This window comes from Symphalangus syndactylus, chromosome X (genome assembly GCF_028878055.3).
Source record: "Symphalangus syndactylus isolate Jambi chromosome X, NHGRI_mSymSyn1-v2.1_pri, whole genome shotgun sequence".
Taxonomy (NCBI): domain Eukaryota; kingdom Metazoa; phylum Chordata; class Mammalia; order Primates; family Hylobatidae; genus Symphalangus; species Symphalangus syndactylus.
In genome coordinates, this window is record NC_072447.2 from 136,723,869 (window position 1) to 136,749,865 (window position 25,997).

Here is a 25,997-nt window from a genome sequence, read left to right on the forward strand (position 1 = left end):
ACCACAACTGAACCTCAAGCAGGACTGAATGGCAGGGTTTTACATTTTATCGCAACAGGAAGGTGAGGGTGCTACTGGAGAATCTCATTAAAGCTTTAGTTTTAAACCAGCTTTTGCTTTGGGGCATTCTGTGGGTTTGTTAATGTGAATAGAGTTCTGCAGCTCCGACTTCCCCTTGCCCTCATAAATGCCCAGTCCCTTTTTGACCCGTACTGAGTATGGGCTGGATCACACCTGGCCAGTGATTCCCCTACCTCCACCATTTGGTACATATTACTTAGAGTTGGTGATCATAAAACATGAACAAGGCAGAGTTTACATATGTTTTCTGGTTTAGTTCAGGCATTCCCTGGGGATGGCAGAATTCACACTCTCATAACCAGCTGGGAGCTGGGAGCAATCAGGCCCTTAATGGCCAAAACAGAAAGGGCCTGCATCGCTGAGCACCTCTTGACAGCTAAAGCCTTTCTTCCTGAATGATAATGACATGAAATGCACTCCCCCTGCACGCATGTGCATGCACCTAAAATGTAGCAGGTTTGGCGGCCAGAAATAGCTATCCAATTTAGGTTCGCTATGTGTTTGCAAAATCCTAATGGAGCTCTTAGAGTAAAAGTCTAGGGGGCGTCTAAGGGGAGACAGACTGGTATGATGGAGAAAGTATTAGATTGTAGCAGCAGAAGACCTTGGATTCTACTTCTGGCTCCTCCATTAATTATATAACTTTGGGTAAGCCTCCCTGAACTTTATTTCTTCCTTTGTAAATCAATGGGATTGGACTAGCTAATCTCTCACAGCCCTTTCAACATTCACATTATGGTGAAATGTTCACTATGGTGAAATATATTCAGTTACACGTCTGTCTGCCAACTGGACTGTGACCTTTTCAAGACTTAAGAACTATGTCTTGGGTAGTTTTGAATATCCAGCACCTAGCAAAGTGTCATACACAAAGCAGATGTTTAATAAATGTTTCCTAAATGAACCTTCATGTCTAGTGCCTGATCAAAACAGTGCACTTAATTCAAGTTCCTCACCTCATTTTTTCATGTGTTTAAAAGCACCACATGGCCGGGCATGGTGGCTCATGCCTGTAATCCCAGCACTTTGGGCGGCCTAGGCGGGTGGATCATCTGAGGTCAGGAGTTCAAAACTAGCCTGGCCAATGTGGTGAAATCCCATCTCTACTAAAAATACAGAATTAGCCAGGCATGGTGACGTGCGCCTGTAATCCCAGCTTCTCGGGAGGCTGAGGCAGGAGAATCGCTTAGAACTAGGAGGCGGAGGTTGCAGTGAGCCGAGATTACGCCACTGCACTCCAGCCTGGGCGACAGAGCGAGACTCTGTCTCAAAAATAAATAAATAAATAAATAAATAAATAAATGCAAGCACCACAGGAGGATACTTGTTTTCGAGATCAATTGTGTTGCTGTGAAATGACCAATATCAGAGGCAACCTTTAAACACTCCTACACCCTGTCTTTAATGTTGTCTCTTTATTTTCCTCTTACTGAAAGCATTTCCACGCCCCTGGCATGCTTTCTTTGTGTCTTACACACAGTGGGCTCTCAATCAGTATTAGATGAATGAACATATGAATACATTTACTTTTTCTAGTTTTGTAAAATTTACTTTTGCAGAAGGCCCCGGAATCTGGCCTCAAATTGTGAAGCAGTCAAGGGAATAATTAGCCACTGAAGAACACCGTAATTAGATAGGACATTTTTGTTCATTTTACTATAAAATATTTTCACAGGAAATGTGTTTTAAATGACTAACATTGTGAATGGGGCAATTACAGCAACTCCATAAGTAGCCATGCTGAGGGTTGCATCATTTTTGTCCTCTTTCCTAGTTTAATTCACCAAAGAAACTAATTACCCCTAGAGTTTAAAGACAAGCTGAAATAGCCTAATCCACCCTCCACATTTTGGATAAGCAATGGTTCAGAGTGCACAGCAGTTGCACTGTATAGATGCTGAGGGTGTGTATCAATCAAGCCAACAAAGTCTGGGTTTGAATCCCAGCTCCTCTGACTTAACTAGCTTTGAGGAAGAAATAAGACTCAGTGTTTGATAGATCAGTAGAGTGTCTATAGTGTATAGTAATCTATCATATATTTCTTTCTCCCTCTCTTGTTTTTTTTTTTTTTTTGAGACAGGGTCTCACTCTTTTGCCCAGGCTGGGGTGCAGTGGCGTGATCATGGCTCACTGCAGCGTTGATCCTCCCACTTCAGTCTCCCCAGTAGCATGCCACCATGCCTGGCTAATTTTTTGTATTTATTTATTATTTTTTTTTTGGTAGAGATGGGGTCTGTATGTTGCCCAGACTGGTCTTGAACTCCCAGCCTCAAACAATCCTCCCGCCTAGGCCTCCCAAAGTGTTGGGATTATAGGCATAAGCCACAGCACCTGGCCACATATATTTCAAAGTAGCTAGAAAAGAAGAATTTGAATGTTTCTTGCATAAAGACAAATATTTAGGTGATGGATATCCCAATTATATTGATTTGACCTTTACAAATTATATGAATGTACTAAACTATCACATGTCCCCTGAAAATATGTACATGTATTGTATATCAATGAAAAATAATTAGCAGAAAGCAGAAATAGAATATTTCTAAAACAGAAAAACAAAACAAAACCCAGCTTTTAGGTTTATTAGGACTGATTTCATGGGTTACTATGAAATGATATTATGTAAACTAGCCAGCATAGCACTTGAGATGCAGTGGAAGCTCAACAATGGTAGTGTAATATACTATTCTGCCACCTCCTTCTACAAAGCTGGCAGCATTCAGGAATCAGATACTACCTTAGGGGAACTGACTGGTAACTCTTGGCTACATGTTCTGCTATATATTGGAAGTTGGTGTCTCCCATGATTCCGTTACTAACAATATCTGACTGAAACCAAGCAAACTGCTGCCTCACTCACAGAACTTCCCTTCCTCCATCACGAATTTCATCAGGCTTAGACTGATATAATCAAGGCTATAAACAAAACCATTGGAGAACATGGATTGTTTGCCTTGCTTATGTGCTTGTGAGGTTTAATTAGTGAACTCTAGCTGGGTCTTTCATGTTTGAAGTCACTACTCGAAATGCTAATGTGATATACATGATTGAAAACACCAAGAGGAAATTAGAATCAGAAAAATTGGTGATAACCAAATTAAAGGGAGACCTGGTCAGTTTCTGAAGCATGGCTCTTCCACTAACTTTAGGTGGGTGCTCTTAGGCAAGTTGCAATTTCACTAAGCTTCAGTTTCCTGATTTATAAAATGAAGATAATAGCTCCCACTTCACAGGCTTGTCATCTATTGTGTATCAATAATGAGGATTATGATAACTGACAATAATGCTAATAATAGCCAACATTGATCGAAGACTTACCACGTACCAGACACGTGCTAAGTGCTTTAACAAATGTCATTCCCTATGAAGACGATATTCTTATTTCTATTTCATGAATCAGAAAAATGAACTCATAAAGATAAAATGACTTTCCAACGTCGCACAGTAAGGAAGTGGGTGGAGCCAGGTTTTACGATTCCATAGTCTGTGGTCTTAATATGCTGCCTAACTCTGTGAGGTCATTCAGTCCATCATCACCCATTCCCCTCCCTTCCAATTTTGTTCTCATTTCTCTCCATCAGCACCTGCTACTGGCCACCTCACCCCAATAAGGCCCAAATCCTCTGACAACTGTAGACTGGTACTCACAGTGGTGGTCAGCTTTCCTGCATTCTTCTGGACATACTGGATAGAATCGTGGATTGTTGAAAAGAGACCAAGCAGTACGTTTTCCATGTCATAGATTCTGTACATGCCATTCACAAGTTCTTCAAGAGACAGAATGTATTCTCTCCAGTACTTGTCAATCTCCACCACACCTGCCATACATCCTTGCATGACCACATTGCAGTAACCGCCACAGGGTTTAACCATCATCAGTCCCTGGCAGTAAGAGCAGTACCACATTCTGGTGAGCATTCGGCCACAGTCCTTACTGAACTTCAGGTGATCGGTTGTGTTGATCACTTCAATTCCAAGATTCAGAGCCTGAAGGAAGATCCTAGTGACTTGCAGTGACTTGGAAACCTGGGTCATAATAAGCTTTGGGAAATTCCCAAATACTTTCAGGTCACGTCTTGCTCCTCGGAGGCACTCATTGATGTCCAAGGCTGAATCAGGCAGGCCTGGGTTCATTAGCTGGGTATAGATGACTGGAAACAGGCTGTCAAACAATTCATTGACCATGTCATCCACATTGATGTCAGAACCCAAGATGTAGAGAGACACATCTGTGAAAAATTCACCCACAAACTCAAAAGCTTGTGGAGTCAGGCTTGGGTAGTTGTTCTTGAACATGGCATTGGTGTAGTTCTTGGCATGGCGAACAACAATTTCAAAGGCCTCTGTTAAAAAAAAAAAAAAAAAGAGACACAAAAATGTGTACAAATTAAAGCATGAAAATCCAGGGTGTAAATGAATTTGAGACTTCTCTATTGCTGTGGTGATTAAGGTCCCATTTGCGTTAAATAATTGACTCTCATTCATTTCTGGCATTGCCTCTACTTTTGTAGTCGTTTGCTCCTATAAATCAATTTTCCTTTCTGAACATGAAGTCCAGATTCTGATGTGCACATAAATTCTTAAACACACAAATTATATTTCAAATGACAAAAGCCAAGATTCGGTTAACATTTTGGCCTTTCATGAAAATATTGATTAAAAATTGGCTAAATGAGAAGTTATTTCTCTTTCTCACACTGATTTATTCAGTTAAAAAGAAATTGTATTTCAGGACATTTCATTTTTAGACAGAGATAAATATTTGACAACAAACCATACATTGTATAAACTCACACAACAATTTAAGCCTGTTTAGCCCTGGAGGGGAGGCAAGTTCCTAGCCAAGAATAAAAGCTATCACGAATTTAATCATTTTGGTAGATTTTCTCCTGATAACTTTAAAGAGAGGTTTCTGACAGATTGCCAGACCTGGAAATGGAATTTATCCAATGCATTTGTATCTGGGTGGAAAAACAATCCATGTACTTATCTATCATTTGGTATTGAAAACAACACCTCTGGTATTTGCAAGCTGAACATCCGGAGGGATAACTACTAAGCTTCCTTGCTAAGTTCAGCTTCCACATGGCTTGGAAGCCTTATCTGCTCTACAGAGACCACAAATTCATGATTACATCTGCTGCCCCAACCCCTTTGCATAAAGCCCAATCAGTGTCATTGGTTTGAAAGAGAAAGTAGTAACGTCACCATCTCATTTTCTCCAAACTGAAACATCCCAGACCCAAATTATTTCAAATAATCAGAGTTCTACATTTATATGAGGGAAGGAAAAACAACCACAATAGGGTTTTGAAGAAATAAGACAGAGTTTAAAAACAAAAATAGCCAAGTTTCCTGAGACACTTAAAATTAACTTAGTCCTTCCTTCCAAAGTGCAAAGGTCCATGACAGATGTACTCCAAATGATGCCAGTTTATGAGCCTTGAAAAATCGAATTATTACCACTTTTAGACTACTAGAGAGACCATACTCCAATAGTTCCTTGGGATCACTTAGTCCAACATTTCAGTCATCTGTGGCAGAAGTGAGCTCTAGGTTGTGCTACCACCATCTGCTCCAGATCCCTCCCAGGGTAGAACATGCTCCCTAGATTCTTCCCTTGGGCTTATGACATGCCCAGCAATGTTGAACAATTGCCAGTGTAGTTCTATTGGGCTTCCAAGCTCACTTGAGAAAATAATGAGTTTAAAACAGAACTTAACTTCCTACAAAAGGTTTTTGAGTATATGTGAACTGAGGGCAGTGAGAGTGTAACAGTCTCTGAGGGACACTAGCTTGCATTGATTACTTCTACTTTGCAGCTGTGTGTCCCTGGGGAAAAAAAAAATCTGCCTTTCCATAAGTTGTTGAATGTTCATTTGGTTTTTTGTTTGTTTGTTTGTTTGTTTAGAACATTAAGCAATTCCTACAAAGTTGCTCTATCTTATAACAACTCTCCAAACTCCACATGCTACTTTAGTCTCAATCCTTGTTTTCTAAAAGCTGGATGAGGCCAAGAGATTATCTAGCCCAATACAGAGGACAAGTCAACAAATTCGTTAAAATCATCAGAAATTTGAAGATTTGAAACTATTCATTCATTTTCAGCTAGCAATCACTTGTTATATATCAGGCTCTGTGCTAGGTGCTAGAGGCACATAAGTGCTGGGTAGATGGAGATAAATGATAGACCATCCTTGTCTCAGAAGTATTCACAAGCTATATGGTTTAGAGTTTACAAAATATTCTCAAGTATATTATGGTATCTACTTTTTACAACAATCTTTTAAGTTTGGTATTACAACTCCCTTTTTATGTGCCACAAAATTGAGGCTCAGTAGAGTTAAAGCATTTTCCCGTAGTCACACAGGAAAGTAGAAGCAATCAACACAAACTAGTGTCTTCCATAACAGTTACCCTCTTGCTGTCCTCGACCTACAGCCAATACACATAGTCTCAGAAACCTTTGCAGAAAGTAAAGTTCTATTTTAAACTCATTATTTTCCCATCGGCTTCCCATCTTCAAATGGAAACATACTAGAAGAAATTGCAACCCAAAGACCAACAAAGCAGAGTCACACCTTTCACCTTTGCCTTTGTGCAGAATGAAGAGAAGGGAAAAGACTGCTGTGGATATGCCACTCCTGTAGATCTCAATCATCCAAGCATCCCTAAAATGAATTCTATACAAGACAAGCTTTATCTCAAGTACAGTGCATTCATTCTCCAATGTGCAAGATGTACAACAGTGAGATTCCATTGACTGTACTGTCATAACATTTTTAAAAGTGTCTGTTACTAGCACTCCTAAATCAATAGAAAAAGAAAATTATAAAAGATCATGAACTCTTCTGCAGAAAGAATAATCACAATGCATGTTGCAGGGGAAAAGGACTAGGGGTTTACTTTGAACCTCAAGTTCACATGTGCTCCCTGCTCCAACTTCCACAGCTCAGAATCCACTTAGCACATCTCTGGGCTTTGCCCAAACCACTTACTTCTGTATCACAGGACAACAAACCAAGCCATAACTGGTCAACTAAAGGCTCCTGGGAGACTTATAGAAACCAACACTAGGTGAAAAGTGATGCTCAGCTTTTCTTGGCAACTTGAGATTTCATGAAATGAAATCAAGGGCTAGAATTACCGCAAAGGAGTTCAGCTCATTGATTTTTTTGGTCAGATAATAATGTACACTTCAACTCGGGGAGGTTTTCCTCTGCCTCTTTCCTGGGAAGAAATCCAGGGTTATATCCAGGAAAAATTTGAACAAACAATGTAAAATCAGAGCTATCATGAACATTTTGGCATTGAACAGAAAATATTCTAATTTTTTACAACATAAAGAAAAATAAGTGGTGCAGGCAAATAGATTTAATAAATTTGGGTTAATACATGTCCTAATATAGCAAGGTTTCTAGATATCTAGATGCCCCATTATCATTCTGGCCACCACCCTTTGGACATGCTCCAATGTTGTCAATGTCCTCCTTAAATTATGGTGTTCAAAAAGGGATACAATTCTCCAGATGTGGTTTGATGGTGAAGTGTACAATCAGGCTATTACCTCTCTTTAAATAACTTTGACTACCCCCCAGGACATATAGCCTATCACTATAGCAAAATGACTGTCTTTAGTATTTGATACTGATGTTCCTGTATTCAGACTCAGACAGGAAGAAATGTGTTTTTATGGGCCTTTTCAGTAGTAAGCTGGGTATTTAAAAGAAGGAGAGTATACTTGTGTTTGGAAGAAGAGAGGAATAAATGAACCATGGAATCTCTTTCAAGCACTTTAGGGTAAGGCAGTCCTTATAGAAGCAGGTTTTTTTTTTTTTTTTACAAGGCAGTTTTTCCAGCACTGTAAGAATGGCAAATACTTAAGAACTTTTTATGTTCCTGGTATAAATGCCTCACAATGGGTTAGAATAAAAATGGTCCTTGTTTTCAAGCTTAGGTACCTTAACGGAAGAAAGAAAAGTAATATTTATGAAGTAACTGCAAGGTACATGCCAGGATCTGTGGTAAAATTGGTCATATCACATGAAGTTTCTGTTCAGGTCCTTTGCACACTTTTATGCAGCCAATACACATATGAAAAAATAGCTCAAGATTACTGATCATTAGAGAAATGCAAATCAAAACCACAATGAGATACCATCTCACACCAGTCAGAATGGCAACTATTAAAAAGTCAAGAAACAACAGTTGCTGGTGAGGCTGTGGGGAAACAGGAAGGAAACAGGAAGGCATTTACACTGTTGGTAGGAATGTAAATTAGTTCAACCATTGTGGACGACAGTATGGTGATTCCTCAAAGACCTAGGGGCAGAAATACTATTTGACCCAGCAATCCTATTACTTGGTATACACCCAGAGGAATATAAATCATTCTATTATAAAGATACATGCACGTGTATGTTCACTGCAGCACTATTCACAAGAGCAAAGACATGGAATCAACCCAAATGGCCATCGGTGATAGAATGCATAAAGAAAATGTGGTACATACACATCTTAGAATACTATGCAGCCATAAAAATGAACAAGATCATGTCCTTTCCAGGAACATGAATGGAGCTGGAAGCTGTTATCCTCAGTAAATTAATGCAGGAACAGAAAACCTAACACAGCATGTTCTCATTTGTAAGTGGGAATTGAACAATGAGAACACATGGGCACATGGGGGTAAACAACACACACTGGGGCTTGTTGAGGCGGGGAGGGAGGGAGAACATTAGGAAAAATAGCTAATGCATGCTGGGCTTAATACCTAGGTGATGAGTTGCTAAGCACAGTAAATCACCATGGCACACGTTTACCTATATAACAAACCTACACATCCTTCACATATACCCTGAAACTTAAAATAAAATAAAAAAATAAAGAAAACTAGGGAAAAAATCAGTTAATGTAATCCATCACATCAACAGCCTAAATAAGAAAAATCATATGATCATATCAGTAAATGCAGGAAAAACATTTGCTGTTTTTCCTGCCAATATCCTACATCATTCACGATAAAATCTCTCAGCAAACTAGAAACAGAGGATAACTTTCTTCACTTGATAAAGAACGTCCACAAAAAATTTTACAGCTAGCATCATGCTTAATGGTGAGAAACTGCATGCTTTCCCCTTAAGATCAGGAACGAGGCAAGAATGTCCCTGTTTCAGCACTCCTATTCAACATTTTACTTAAAGTACTAGCTACTGCAATGAGACAATAAAAGGAAATAAAAGGTGTACAGATTGGGAAAACCACAAAACTCTGGTAAAAGAAATAAAAAATATCTTAATAAATGAAAAGATACTCCATGTTTATGGATAGAAAGGCTCAATATTATTAAGTTTTCAATTCTTTCCAACATGATCTATAAATTCAATGAATCCCAATCAAAATCCCTGCAACTTATTTTGTGGACATCAATACTAAAGTTTATATGGAAACACAAAAGACTCAGAATAGCTGTAACAGCACTGCAAAAGAACAAAGTTGGAGGACTGGCATGACCTGAATTCAAGAATTCCCATCAAGGTACAGTAATAAAGACAGCTTGGTATTGGTGAAAGAATTGAAAAACAGATCAATGGAACAAAATACAGAGCCCAGAAATAGACCCACACAAACACAATAATCAACTGATCTTTGACAAAAGAGCAGAGACAATTCAATGGAGAAAGAATAATCTTTGCAACAAATAGTGCTGAAACAATTGGACATCCACATGCAAAAAAATGAATCTAGATACAGACTTTTCACCTTTCATAAAATTAAGTCAAGTATATCATAGACATAAATATAAAATGCAAAACTATAAAACTTATAGAATGTAAAGTGGGAGTTATTGGTGACTGATCTTAAGTTTAGCAGTAAGTTTTTAGATATAACAGTAAAAGCACAATCCATGAAGTTGAAAACTGATTAGTCAGACTTATCAGGCACTAAGCAGAAAAACATCCATTCTGCAATGTTAAGAGAATGAAGAGTAAAGCATATGTCAAGAAAATGAAAAGACAAGCCACAGACTAAGAGAAAATATTTGCAAAACACATATCTGATAAAGGCCTTGTATCCAAAACACTCAAAGAACACTTGCAATTCAACAGTAAGAAAACAACCCAATTAAAAAATGGGCAGAAGATCTGAACAGACATCTCACCAAAGAAGATATACAGATGGGGAAAAAAAAACTAGAAAAAGATATTCAGTATCACATGTTATTAGGGAACTGCAAATTAAAATAACAATGAGATACCATCACAAAGCCATTAGAATGGCTAAAATTCATAACACTGACAACACCAAATGATGGCAAAGAGGCACAGCAACAGGCACTCTCATGCATTGCTGGAGGGAATATTAATCAAATGGTACAGCCACTTTATAAAGCAGCTTGGCAGTTTCTTACAAAAGTAAACATACTCTTACCATGTGATCCAGCAGTTGTGCCCCTTGGTGGTTACCCAATTTATTTGAAAACTCATGTCTACAACAAAACCTAGTGTTTATAGCAGTTTTATTTATAATCACTAAAACTGGAAGCAAGCAAGATGCCCTTCAATAGGGTAAATAAGCTGTTGTACATCTATACACTGGAATACTATTCAGTAATAAAAAGAAATGAGAGATTAAGACACAAACAGACATGACGGAACTCTAAATGTCTATTGCTAAGTGAAAGAAGCTAGTCTGAAAGGCTACATACTATATGATTCCAACCATATGACATTCTGGAAAAGGCAAAACTATAGAGACACTAAAAAGATCAATGGTTGTCAGGGATTTGAGAGGGGAGAGGAGAACATGAGAAAGTAAGTGAAGCATGGGATTTTAGGGTGGTGAAACTATACTGTATGATATTCTAACGAAAGATACAAGACATTATGCATTTGTAAAAAATTATAGAACCGTGCAATACAAAGAATGAACCTTAATGTAAACATATGGGCTTTGGTTAATAATAATGTATCAATATTGGTTCATTAATCATAACAAATGTACCAAACTAATGCTAATAATGTTAATAATAGAATAAGTCCTGTGCAGGGAAGAAGGAGTACACAGAAACTCTGTACTAACTGCTCGATTTTTCTTTAAATTCAAAACTGTTCTAAACAAATAAGGTCTATTAATCTTTAAAATTTTTTTTTTTTAAAAACTAGACCTTGGAAATTAGCCCTTGATGGAACTAGTGACTAGAACCACTGAAGAGTGTTAAATCACTCCCTCTTTTTCCCCCTCAATCTGCTTTGACATTTCTTTCATGAGTTAGGGAGTTTTCACATACAATAGATGCCATATGGCATCAATGTAATTTTAATTGAAAAAAACCACTGGAAAAGGTTAATGGACCAAAACAGCCAAATAGGTAACACATTTCAATGTTATTTTTAAATATTAAATGATTTTTTAGAAATCAGCCACATAGAAACTGCAAGTTAAGGTTGTAAGAAAAGCCTTACATTTTAAAAATTAAATAACAGAGAAGACACTAAAAGTGTTGCTCCAATTTCTGTCCGATTTTTCTGGCATTTTATGTTTCACATTAATTTAACTAGAATGGAAAAAGCTTAGAAACAAGTTGCTATTAAATATAAGCAATTTATTTGTGCAGATCCATGACCAATCTGTAAATATATACAGTCTTGCTTTTTAAATTTCACACACTAGGCTTCTAAATACAACGTACATCAATGAGGAATAGAGGAATGAGTGAAAGAAAGAAGAAATATATGCTTTTCACAGGTTATTACGTATATCATTTGATAGATGGAGAAATAGATAGATACAGATATTTCCCTAAAGGCTATTATAGATCAGAGAGAACAATTAAAATAATTCACTCAAAGGGTCCTCAGAAATGAGAAGTGAATATCTCTAACTACTAGAAAATGTATGAGCCTGCAACAGTTGACCAACTCATTAGCCCAACTAGTTCTTCTCGTTTACCTACCATTAGCTTTCCTGAACAACTAGTTTATTTTAACCTTCTGGACACCATAATTTGGGTAACTCATCATTTTGCCCTCTTCACATTTACTACTAGAAAGCTTAGGGCTAGATTTATGGTCTGCTTCTATCAAGCATAATAAACTTCATTATGTACTTTGTGTCATAACCTTACACCTGGCTCCATCTTACATTCCCCTTTGCCTGATAGTTCCTATGTATTTCAGTTGCATTGCATCTTACATTTATTATGCACATATTTGTAGAGCACTTTAAATTCTTCTGGGGACAAAGTAGGATAAAAACAAATAGGTAAATAAATAAGGAGAAGGAGGGAGAGGAGCTATACCTACCACTTAAAGAAAAAATACCATTTTAACAATGTTTTCTCACAAGTATGAGTAGCAACTATAGAAATGTTTATGTTTATAAATGGCAAACACCTTGTCAGGGACTCATTAGCAGTTCAACGCTGTCTTCCCTAGCAGTGACCAAAGTTGACATTCTGGACACCGGCCTTGGGAAAGAATTTATGAGTAAGTCCTCAAAAGCCATTGCAGCAAAAACAAAAATTGACAAGTGGGACCTAATTAAACTAAAGAGCTTCTGCAAAGCAAAAGAAACTATCAGCAGAGTGAACAGACAACCTACAGAGTAGGAGAAAATATTCGCAAACTATGCATCGACAAAGGTCTAATATCCAGAATCTATTAGGACCTTAAACATTTGAACAAGCAAAAGACAACCCCGTTAAAACACGGGCAAAATACATGAACACACACTTCTCAAAAGAAGACATAAAAGTAGCCAACAAACATACGAAAAAAAATGCTCCACATCACTAATCATCAGATAAATGCAAATCAAAACTTCGATAAGATACCATCTCACACCAGTCAGAATGACTATTATTAAAAAGTCAAAAAACAACAGCCTTTCTGCACTGCCCACAGAGGGGTCCATACAGCGTTGTTGGGGATTCCTGTCCTAACTCAGAGGAAAATTTTCACAACGTCCGGAGCCCTTGATGTCCTGCAAATGAAATAGGAGGGTGTCCTTAAGTTCCTTGCAGCAGGAACCCACTTAGGTGGCACCAATCTTGACTTCTAAATGAAACAGTACATCTATAAAAGGAAAAGTGATGGCATCTACATCCTAAATCTGAAGAGGACCTGGGAGAATCTTCTGCTGGCAGCTCGTGCCATTGTTGCCATTGAAAACCCTGCTGATGTCAGTGTCATATCCTCCAGGAATACTAGCCAGAGGGCCATGCTAAAGTTTGCTGCTGCCATGGGAGCCACTCCAATTGCTGGCCGCTTCACTCCTGGAACCTTCACTAACCAGATCCAGGCAGCCTTTCAGGAGCCACAGCTTCTTGTGGTTACTGACCCCAGGGCCAACCACCAGCCTCTCACAGAGGCATCTTATGTTAATCTTCCCACCATTGCTCTGTGTCACACAGAGTCTCCTCTGTGCTATGTGAACATTGCCATCCCATGCAACAACAAGGGAGCTCACTCAGTGGGTCTGATGTGGTGGATGCTGGCTTGGGAAGTTCTGCACACGCGTGGTACCATTTCCTGCAAACGCCCGTGGGAGGTCATGCCTGATCTCTACTTCTACAGAGATCCTGAAGAGACTGAAAAAGAATAGCAGACCGCTGCTGAAAAGGCTGTGATGAAGGAGGAATTTCAAAGTGAATGGACTGCTCCAGCTCCTGAGTTCACTGCTACTCAGCCTGAGGTGGCAGACTGGTCTGAAGGCGTGCAGGTGCCCTCTGTGCCTATTCAGCAGTTCCCTACTGAAGACTGGAGTGCTCAGCCTGCCACGGAAGACTGGTCTGCCGCTGCCACTGCTCAGGCCACTGAATGGGTAGGAGCAACCACTGGTTAGTCTTAAGCTGTTCTTATATCAGCTCTTAAGCAACATGGAAATAAGGTTGACAAAAAATAAACATCAGTTTCCAAAAAAAAAAAAAAGTCAAAAAACAACAGATGTTGGTGAGGATGCAGAGAAAAGGGAACGCCTGTGCACTGTTGGTGGGAATGTAAATTAGTTCAGACACTGTGGAAAGCAGTTTGGAGATTTCTCAAAGAACTAAGAGTTGAACTACCATTCAACCTAGTAATCTCATTACTGGGTATATACCCAAAGGAAAATAAATCATTCTACCAAAAAGACACATACACTCACATGTGCATCACAGCACTATTCACAATAGCAAAGACATGGAACCAACCTAGGTGCCCATCAATGGTGGACTGGATAAAGAAAATGTGGTACACATACACCATGGAATACTACACAGCCATAGAAAAGAATGAAATCATTTCCTTTGCAGCAACATGGATGCAACTGAAGGTCATTATCCTAAGCAAACTAATGCAGGAACAGAAAACCAAATACCACATGTTCTCAATTATAAGTGGGAGCTAAACACTGGGTACTCATGGAAATAAAGATGGCAAGAATAGAAACTGGGAACTACAGGGGTGGGGGTTTAAAAATTAACTACTGGGTACTATGCTTAGTACATAGGTGATGAGATCAATCACACTCCAAACCTCAGCATCACACAATATATCTATATAACAAGCCTGCACATGTATCTCCTGAATCTAAAATAAAAGTTGAAATTAGAAAAAATGCCCTTGGTTGAATCTATGTATATGATCCTTCCAAAATCTTCCATTTTTTTACCTTTTTCCACATCTTAAAAATGTGAGTCAAATGTAACAATGTTAAAATTAGGGTGTTGCTAATAAGGCTACCTTCATCGTCACTCAGAATATGTCTGGTTTCACACTGGGTTCAGGAAAAAGATACCCTTGAAAAAGAAGGAAAGTAGCTAAACAGAACAGTGTAGGAGAACCCCACATGAAAACTTGTTTCTTAAATAGATAAAACTTTAAGAACAGTTTGTCTTGTAAAACCCACTGGGGTTTAGAAACCCGTTTTACTGTGGACACACCAAGAATAACTCTGGTTCTTGTAAGAGAATGTTGGGGATCAGTATTTTTTGTGCTGTCATCTCGATGAGTTATTTCTGTTATAAGTCATGATCCTTAGCCTTTTTTTCATTCTTCTCTGTCTCCCAGGATTTCATTTGGATCAGCTAATTCCTGGTTGATTGGAAAATAGTGTTACTTATTCAACATTCTCACGGCTAAGAAATGACACCTACAAAGAAGTATCAGGATCACATTCTTAGATTTTTTAGTTCATTCTTTACAAAAGAAAGCTTGATGGTACCCAAAGAAGTAAAGTTCTACTACAGTTCTTCCAATAATTCACATACTGAGTAGTTACAAGGCCCCCAGGACTCACCAAATCATTCTATTTAATTAAAAGCTTTTCTTTTCTAAAAAAGGTCATTCTCCAAAGAGTTTATGAGGAGAGGACACGGATTACTCCAAACAGCCATTCGAAGAATGGATTATATCTTAGCTAGACCAGAAAAAATCACTAACATATATTCTACGTCTGGCTATTGTTTTCTCAACTTGTGAATTTTTTTAATAGTGTATGACCGTAATTCCACAAATCAAGGCTAAGGAGTTTCTTCTCTCAAGCACTTACTATTACTAACCACAGCTTAGGAAAATAAAAATAGGCTTTTGAGTAAGTATGAATGAAAGATTCTGCACCTTAAAGAAGGAATAGCTGCACTTAAAGGCTTAAATGCAAACATTCCGGTAGTGCCTTTATCTAATAAAAAACCTGTGTTTCTTTTAAATATCCTGTAGTCATGAAAAGAAAGAGCCGAACATCTAGGGGACGTTTTGTGTTATTATTAGGACAATTAATGTGTGCATTTTACATAGCCTTGCTCTTATATGCTCTTCTTTCCCTCTTAAACCACTTAGACACTAAATTAATATCCTAAGAAAGGTCAATTGCCAGTAGTGTATGCAACCATTGTTATTGAGAGCATTGTGTCTGTAACTGTTATTAAAGATTTCCATAGCACTTTTCATTTCTGCAAGTGCTTTACAGCCAAAGCTTCAGTGATTACAAAAGCAACAGACTCCTCTTCCCCATTGTTATTGGAAGGTGCATTCCAGCCCTCCTTTCCTTCATTAATGAGAAGTATCATTAATTGGCTTAACATTTAAACACATACCCCCTCCCACATGAATTGGCTTAACATTTAAACACATACCCCCTCCCAAAGCCTTAATCATTCATATACTTAACAAGTACTAACTGAGCACTCATTGTAACAATTTTCTTTTGACTCTTTACAGATAGAGAGCCATAAGACTCACTGTCTACTCTCTTGTTAATGATAAGGTAGATCTGAGATAAGCAATCCCAAGCCCCAAAGGCTTGGGCTATTGCTTCCCTTGGTGACTCATACCACAGTCTCTAAAGATGTGTCCAATATAAATTTCAACTTGTTTGGGACCTAAATTATCATAGGCCCCTGACATTAGGTAAAGTCAGCAACATTAACCACTTGCTAAAAAACTACTTAAAGACCATTTTTGAGACATTTTTGCTGTCTCATTAGATTGATCGCACTTGTGTAAATACATTTTTTCCATTTAATATTTACTGAGTGTACGCTCTCTGCTAGACTGTGAATAAAATATGCAAACAACTTATCCCTGGGTCCTAAAGGCTTGCAATGGCCAGCTATAGCCAGCTGTGATAAATACAAGATGGCCTATCTCATTTGAAAACCATAAATTACCCATTTCAGATTTTAAAAATCTGTGTTCTAACTTATTTCTCTATCATTGAATGTGAGCATGTGTGTATGTGTACTCGTGCATGCATGTGTTTGAACAGTCACTAAGGGAAACATTATTATCCCAATTTCACAGATGAGGTAACCGAAACTAAGACTGGCTCCAAATCATATAGCTATGTAGTAGATGGTGGCAGCAATGAAACACAGAACTCCTATTTGTCCAATATTTTTTCCATTATGTCCATCTTCTTCAAGGGCAAATATTGCAGAGCACTTCAAGATTAGCTTTAGGTATAATAAGAACTAGCATCCTTGGAGCATTTACCATCGGCCAGGCAGTGTTTCAAGCATTTTATGTGAATTAATTTATGTAATTATCAGAACCACCCTATGAGGTGAGTATAGTATTGTTTTCATTTTACAGATAAGAAAACTGAGGCACAGAGATGTTAAGTAACTTAGAAAACTTATACAGACAGTAAGTAGAACAGCCAAGATTTGAATACAAGCAGTTTGAATCCAGAGCTTACCTACTAAATTACTATGTAACAGTGCTTCCAGATATAGGTAGTTTGTCTATTTTTCTTTTTTCTTTTCCTTTTGGTTTGACTCTAAGTAAATTTAATACCTCAGCTGTTTGGCTACACTGGGTCTACTAAATATTTCAGGAAAATAACTCTACAACTTAGGCAAGATGTGATAAACAATGCAAAAATCTGAATGATTCCAACTACTTACCAACAACAATAATTCCCCAGAAATGCATTACCCATGTTGCCTTAGAGTCATGATGAAATGGAAATTATAAGAAAATAAGTGAAAGAGGTCAATATTGTGCATTTCCTAGGGATTACTGGTACAGGTATGAAACCTCAGAGCTCTCAACTCTAACCATAAAACTCTGCTATTTAATTGGAAAGCTGGCCTTTGCAAAAAGGCCAGGCTCTCCCTTGAGTCGCAGTTTGTTCAAAGTGCTACTGGCAGAAACAAGGCTCAAGGGCCAAGATCTTGACAGTTTCTTAGGACTCAGTTTCCTGCAGGGTATTCCAACACACGAAACACAGGGAGGATGAAGGCCACGGGACTCTTGAAGGCTGGCATAATTAACTCAGGGGAAGAGAGCTGCTCAGGTGTACTCAGTGGGCTCCAGAAGCAGGTGAAGACTTAGCAGGAAGGTAACCACCACCACAGGGACTCCAGCCAAATTCAGTGGCAGGTGGGCAGGGGTGGCACACAAGCAAAGTTCAACCATGCAGCTTTCCCCTGAGCCTGTCCAAAAGAAGGAATGTTTCACCTTCAGCCAACTGCTCTTATATTCTATAAACATTATAAAATGATTTTTGTGTCCACATTAGAACTGAGTTGTATGTACGTGTGTGTTAGGGAGTCTGTGTGAGAGAATAGGGTGGCGGCGGCGGTGGGGTAAATCTCCAGGATTAAGGTTATAACCTGACAAAATAAGTCAGCTGGTAGGAAAATAGCCGTGTTGCTCTAATGAAGTTCCTGGTCTAGCTGGGCATGTTAGTCTGTTTCCCCCAGTTGTCTTACAAGACCATCAAGGCACTAAAGCAACCATGTAATTTATCATTATTATTTGATTGCTGCAGAGTTTGATAAATTCTGGATGCATCTCCAAAAGTCTCTAATGCCTACATGCAGAGGGGGAAGAGTTTCACAATTTACTGAGCATCAAGCACCCCAAGTAAAGAATTCACTCTCCGGGAAGAACTCAAGAGTAAGTAAAGATTGACTCCATGGACCTTTTCATGAAGCAAAACTTTTCTCCTTTTTCCAGCAGGTCTTTGCAACATTTTTTTGACATTGCCTTTGCTTAAAAAGAAAATTATTGTCATGTATCCAAAACTAGAGTATATACATACCTGAACACTACCTATGATGTCTCTCCTCCTTCACACCCCACTGTACCCCCTTCTCCCCTCCTTAATTTTTGGATAAAGAGCCAGTTCTACTGACATCTAAAATGGAGGGAGGCAGTAGAAAAAGAGATACCCACACTCCCATGTTCACTGCAGCATTATTCATAATAGCCAAGACACAGATAACAACCTAAGTGTCCCTTGACGGATGAACGGACAAAGAAAATGTTACAGCCGGGCGTAGTGGCTCACACCTGTAATCCCAACACTTTGGGAGGCCGAGGTGGGTGGATCACCTGAGGTCAGGAGTTCGAGACTGGCCTGACCAACATGGTGAAACCCTGTCTCTACTAAAAATACAAAAACTAGCCAGGTGTGGTGGCATGCACCTGTAATCCCAGCTACCCAGGAGGCTGAGGCAGGAGAATCACTGGAACCCGGGAGGCAGAGGCTGCAGTGAGCCGAGACTGCGCCACTGCACTCCAGCCTGGGTGACAGAGCAAGACACTGTCTCAAAAAAAAAAAAAAAAAAAAGAAAGAAGGAAAAGAAAATGTTACATGCACATATGCACACACACATACACATGCACACTCACATATACACACAATGGACTATTACTCAGTCTTCTAAAAGAAGAACATCCTGCTGATTGCAAAAACATGGATAAACCTGGAGGACATTATGCTAAATGAAATAAGCAAGACACAGAAGGACAAATACTACATGATACTACTTATCTGAAGAATCTTAAATAGTCAAACTCATCAAAGCAGAGAGAGGAATGGTGGTTTTCAGAGCCTGGGTGAGGGCAAAACAGAGAGGTATCATCATTCAATGGGTACAAAGTTTCAGTTACACAAGATGAAGCCCTAGAGATTTACCATACAGAATAGTGCCTATAGTCAATGATACTGTATAAATTTAAAATTTTGCCAAGAGCATAGATCTTATGTCAAGTGTTCTTATCACAAAGAAAATAATAAATTAAGAGGATGGGAGGAAACTCTTGGAGAAGATGGATATGTTTATGGCACTGATTACGATGAAGGCTTCAAGGGTATATACTTATCTCCAAATTCATCAAATTGCACACATTAAATATGTACAGCTTTTTGTATGTCAATTACACCTCAATAAACTGGAAAAAATACTATAATACCAGTGTGATCTAGGAGGCAGGTCATCTAATCTATGTAGGCCTAAATAAAATATTACTTGGTACCTATTTGCACCAAACCAGCTAAATTCTGAGGCTTAGCCACCACCTTAGTTCTGGTCTACAACAGTTGTTAGGGACTTCAGCAACTATCTGAAGAGCCTAAAAGCCTAGTGCAAAGTCGAAGAAATGAGTTAGAGAAACATCTTTTTTATTCAAAGCTTAACTGGATTTGTTTTTAAAAGGGACAAGATTTATTAAGATTCAAATATATAAAGGACATACAAATAACAGTTCTGTATACGAAATGCCAGATACCCTGCATGTAAGAGCATACATGCAGGGTGCCTGGCTTAAGAAACCTTTCTCCATAAAGCAGTGACTTAGCCACAAGAGCTGCCTGTATTGTACTATAAAACAATCACAGTTGGGTGCAGTGCCGCATGCCAGTAATCCCAGCACTTTGGGAGGCCAAGGCGAGAGGATCACTTGAGCCTAGGAGTTTGAGACCAGCCTCTGGACAACATAGTGAGACTCTGGCTCTACAAAACATCAAAAAATTAGCCAGGCTTGGTGGTGCATGCCTGGGGTCCTAGCTACACAGGAGGCTGAGGCAGGGGGACTGCTTGAGCCCAGGAGGTCAAGGCTGCAGTGAGCCATGTTCCCACCATTGCACTCCAGCCTAGGTGACAGAGGGAGACCCTGTCAAAAAAAAAAAAAATCACATGTGAGGTTCATGATTAAGGACCAGATGACCTAATGAAATTGGACCTTCTGAACATTCTTGAATACTTTGATTATTTTAACAAAATGTGGAAGCCAGTTTAGTAAGAAGTTATAAAAATGGAGAGCCAGCAATGAAAGTAATCCTAGAATTAATCTGGAAGAAGAGAGGGTATGGTCAGAAAGACAAGCAACCACTCCCACAAGTATAAATGCTTGATTCAGCTTCTCCATTTTGTGTTGTCCGAGCACCTCTGGCAAGGTTCACATGCAATGTTAGAATCTCCTAGAAAGTCCCAAGTCCTGAGCTAGAAACAGAAAGCAAGCCACCCACTGCTACCTCAGTGACTTGCAGGATCAGAGATGGGGCCATTTGTCCATTTGCTACCATTTGTCCCCAAGCTCCTAACAAACTACAGGTCTTTATTTGCACAAGACCAAAACCTATTATTTCAGAACTCTCTTTAGCAAACCTCTGGCAGCCCTTGTCACTACCTCCCAATTGCTATTCCAGATAAAAAGGGAAGAGCAAGCACAGAATCCACCTCGTAGCAGGATTGTTCTTCTATTTTCTTCTAGGAGTTTCACCCTCAGTATCTCACAATAAGTTTCTTTCCTCGTAACTCCCCCATCTCTCACCCCCATTTAAATCTGGGAGGGAATGGGGGGAAGGAGTGAATCGGAGGAAGATAACTCCATTCGGACAGATGGACAAGGGACAGTATACACTATGAGGGCTCAATCCATCTGTGGAAAAGGAAATCCAGCTGTTGGCCAGGCCTGCCCCATCTATGTCTGCTCCAGGTACACTGACATTTTCTGGGTTCAAAGGAAACGGCACCTGAATTACTTAAAAGCCCGGGCACTATTTTAAGATAATGCTTGGAGTAATCTGATGTCTAAAGTGGCTTTCTGCCAAAAGGATCTTTTGTCACAGTGCTACATTCAAGACAGCTTATTTTAAATGGACATTTGAAAAATGGTCCATTGCTGTAATTTGGCAACGTGCCTGGAAAAGGCTGAATTTGAGATTGGGCATTTTAAACAAAATCTCTAAAATACAAGTTACAGTCACTTTCCCTAATGAGGTCATCTGATCCTGTTGCTTAGCACTTTCCTTAAACATGCCTGGGGGCCCCTCTGTGTGGGCCTGGAGGCATCCCCAATTCCAGTGCAAAGGAAGACACGGCACAATTGCACTGTGTCTCCTCAGCTGACCTCACTAGCCTGACCCAAACACTAAATTCCATCTCATGGGGTCTAGAATAGTGAAGTTGACATCACTGAAAATTCTATTTGTTTAAGGAAAGAAAGATGAGGCCAAACCCCTCAAAATGGTATTGTTTAGGTTTGAAACACACCACAAATAGATGAATTAAAATTCAAGTTTGTCACTTTCCCAAGTCTGTATGTGGAAGTCACTACAGTCTATGACTCTGGCCCGGAATGACCAAAACCAAACTAGAGAAGTAAATTGTTTCCTATTATATTCTCCTTAGGCTATAAATTCTCTGGGCGGAGAGGGAAGAAGGAAATATTAGTGCTGTGTGGTCTTGGCATGCCATTATGTCAATGTGTCATTGGAATACTAATGTAAATGATGTTCAAATCGCCCCTGTAATAGACCCATAATTAGCTTGCTCCATTCCTATGCTGTGTTTAAGCTCTTCAGAATTGCTCAGATCTGAGGTTTTACTATAGAACAAGACACCAGTATTCAGAGACGCTGACAAATTCCAATATGTCTCTTTTCCCTGTGTCCCTTTCCTTCTCCTGTATTTAGTTTTCAGTCTCCTTTCCACATGCCTCTCAAAGAACGCCAGGTAGAAGTCAGTCGATGTAGCCATAAAAAGAAAAAAACTAAAGAAAAGTTTGCCTGCCATCGCTCAATGCTTGTTAGAGTAAAACTACAATGGTATACAGTACATTTTTTTTAAGCTAAGGGGTTATATGGGTCAGCTTACACACTGGCTTGCAAATCTGTTTTCTCAAAATGAGTTGGGCCAGACAAGAATGTTAATTTATTTGAGCAGACATATGTCACTATTGATCATAAACAAAGGTGCTGGTGTGGTGCATCATGCCAGCACATCCAACATGGAGAAAGCTCTGCTCCCGACAAGCAACCAGGTAAATACATTCACCATGATAGGTCCCAACCTCCCTGGAATCATGTCTCTTTCATCAGCTCATTTGGGTTGATGGTATCATCATACCCCACCCCCTAAAAATGTTGTATGCTCCTTTTTCATTAAATTAAAATGAAAGTTTATTTTGTCCTAAGAATGCCATGGCATTACTGCAGACAGTGCTGATATTGACAACCTGGGTTGAGTATCACGGTTAACGTGATGTCAGAACACCAGTTTTATAATGATGACTAAATAACAGTAACAAGAACAATGATGACAATAGTAACAAGAACTAATATCAGCTGGACTAGGCACTATTCCAAGTGCCCCTTACATTTTATTAATTAATTACATTATTATTTAATTATTATGATTATTTCCACTTCATAGGTGAGAAAACTGAGGCTCAGGGAGCAGAAGCAATTTCCTCAAAGCCACACAACTAGTAAGTGGTGCAGAGCTGGAATTCAAAATGAGCTCTGAAGCATTCCTCTCTAATGCCTGATATGGGAGACTAGACATTATCCTTGGAGAAGGAAAGAGGAAGGCAGTTTGAAGTGGCATATTCACTGTTACTGAAATTTCACATAACAAAAAGGGGGTGGAAAATTATTATTATTATTATTATTATTATTATTATTATTATTATTATTTTGAGATGGAGTTTCGCTCTTCTTGCCCAGGCTGGAGTGCAATGGCGCAATCTCGGCTCACTGCAACCTCCACCTCCTGAGTTCAAGAGATTCTCCCACCTCAGCCTCCCACTAGGATTACAGGTGCCCACCACCACGCCCAGCTAATCATTGCATTTTTAGTAGAGATGTGGTTTCACCATGAAAATTTTTATTAAAAGAGTGTATGAGTTAGTCATGAAGGCAGAGTCCAGGTGGCCTGCATACCAAATGTGAAGAACAGTACCAATTGACAAAGAAGCACAAAACTAGACAAAGAAAGGGACTCAATAAATAAGTAATTGAACTAACTGAAAATTGAGAGGGAAATGCAAATAAAATGGGAGCACTATGTAGAAGGCAGTCCCCTTTTAAGGAAAAAGAAGAAAGAAAAGCATTTTAGGATGAACAAAGTGTCTTGGAAAAGGAGCAGAACCATGTTTTAATTTGACCTAGTTCATGAAGAGTCAGCTCTTGAACACTAGTGACAGTTATTTCTCCAGGAAAAATATCAGAACGAAGGAAAAAGCCAATAAGGTGAACATAAAAGAGCAGAGTGAAGGACTCCAGCCATGGAATATTTTCCATGTGGCAGAATAATAATGAGGTGGACCCTTCATCTTTGGGTTCTGTTTTGGGTTTTTGATACGTTCTTTCAGTCCTTTATCTCTGCTTTGATGAGTAATTCAGAAGAATTTTTATGCTTTTATATGAGTATAGTGCTGTCTCAAATAAACCACCTGCCATCCTGGATAGGTCATTTTTCCTCTCTGGCCTTCAGGGAGATAGGACTACCTGAGTGTTAAGTTCCCTTCAAGCATTGTAATTCCATAATTCTGTGCTATTTCTCCATAGTTATTAGTTGGCTGATATTACACATCAACTCCAGTAACAATATAATGTAGTATCTTACTAAGGTACTGTATAAACTCATATAGGACATGCACAAAGCATAGGACTCAAGCAAACATACACAGAAAATATGAAATGAGTTTCTGGTTTTATCCCGTACAATTTTGTGTAGAAACAGAGAGAGTTAATTGGCGGAAGGATGCTGGCAGATTGGCTGCTAGGAAACCTCATTAGGTCTGGATTCTGGCCCTCAGAGGTGGATTCACTTCAACCGAGCTCACAGAGGGCCATGTTTAAAATTTTAAAATGCCCAGGATTTGGAGGCTCAAAACTCAATTTGATAATGTTCCAGATTGATTGAACCCACACTATCAAACCCTCCAAAGACTGCTGGAATAAAGCTGAACACTAGAGTACCCATTTACAATGACATATATAATATTTGTAACCCATTTATAATGATACATATAATTCATGAGGTGACAGATCCTCATATAATCTCCCTACTGATAAATAACATAGGAAGACAAAATATAATCCAAAGCTCACCTAGTGACCATGGAAGCAATGTCAACCCAAGGTATAAGCTTTGAATATCTAATTATGGCATCATGTTAAAATATATCTCTATAAATAGGGTATTATAAATAAAATATTATAATAATAGCTAACATTTTTTGAGAGATTACTGTATGTCAGGCACCATACTGAATATATAAATTATCTCCTTTTATTCTCACAATGGCCCTATATGGTAAGTACCGTTATTAAAATTCCCATGTTATAGACAGAAACTGAGGCTCAGAAAGGTATAACCACTTGCCCAGGGTCATGAAGCTGGGGAGTGGTGGGCCTGAGATATGAACTCTAATCAGTCTGGATCTGGGATCTCACTTATAACCACTTTGCTGTGTTTTCTCTGTGCCTAGCCCAGAGCCCAAGAAGGCAGTTTCTTTCTTGGTAGAAGGGCACTGATCAGTGTTACTATCTTTCTCTGTGACTTTCTCCTTTTCATCTGCTTTCATGACTGACAGCCCATGGCCCCCACTCCCTGATTGACACATTCTTTCTTCTACTGTGTTAACACTATCAATCAGGCTACTGTCTGGCCTTTTTTCATAGCAGCCGTTAAGTCTGTCTCTGTCTCAGTTTTGTTTTTTCTGTTTTTTTTTTTTTTTTGAAATTAAAAAAATAAAGTTCAAAGAAGTAAAGTAATAATCACCCATATTCCCACCAACTGTTATCAACATGAGTTAACTTTTTGGCAATTTGCTGCCAGCGTTTTTTTTTTTTTTTTTAAATACATTTCTACTTCACAAAATTAGACAACGAATATGCGACTCCATTGTTCTTTTGTAATTCAGTCTCTTCAAAGTGAATTTACATAGTTCTGTTCTCATCCATAGCTTGTTGATTTTCTAGCTTAACTTTTAGGTAGCGATTTCATTTTCCTTATTTTCAGGGTCTTGGGGAGGCCCCTGTAAGTTGCTTCCATGTCTCAACGATACATTCAAAGATATGTTGAGATTGATATGAACAGACAGGCAGATAGCCTGGCCATCTTATTAACATTAGGGCCCAAGATCGTGCACTCTGTCTAGCCTGTCTAACTGCCCTAATTGTCAGAAAAATCTATTTCAGCATAAGATTGTAAAAATTGGTATCGTGCCAGGGTCAGTAATTACATAGTCTTTCCCCAACACAGCAAAAGATGTGCATATTGACAAGGAAATTACAGGATTGGACATAAACAATTCACTACATGAGGGACTTTGGCAGAATTGAGAGCATCACTTTGAAAATGTAACCCATGAAGAAGACACCTCTGGCCATCTCTGAGAATCATAAGCATAATT

The 25,997-nt window shown here is 38.9% G+C and overlaps 1 protein-coding gene and 1 pseudogene across 1 annotated transcript in view; one reads left to right on the forward strand and one right to left on the reverse strand.

The window, feature by feature from the left end:
• GPC3 (glypican 3) overlaps positions 1-25,997 on the reverse strand; it is a 468,130-nt gene that overhangs the window by 228,165 nt on the left and 213,968 nt on the right. Inside the window, 1 exon segment of the mRNA XM_055268231.2 lies at positions 3,730-4,424. Within this exon segment, the coding sequence (XP_055124206.1) occupies positions 3,730-4,424 (695 nt within the window).
• Positions 13,092-15,587, forward strand: LOC129475835 (small ribosomal subunit protein uS2-like; annotated as a pseudogene).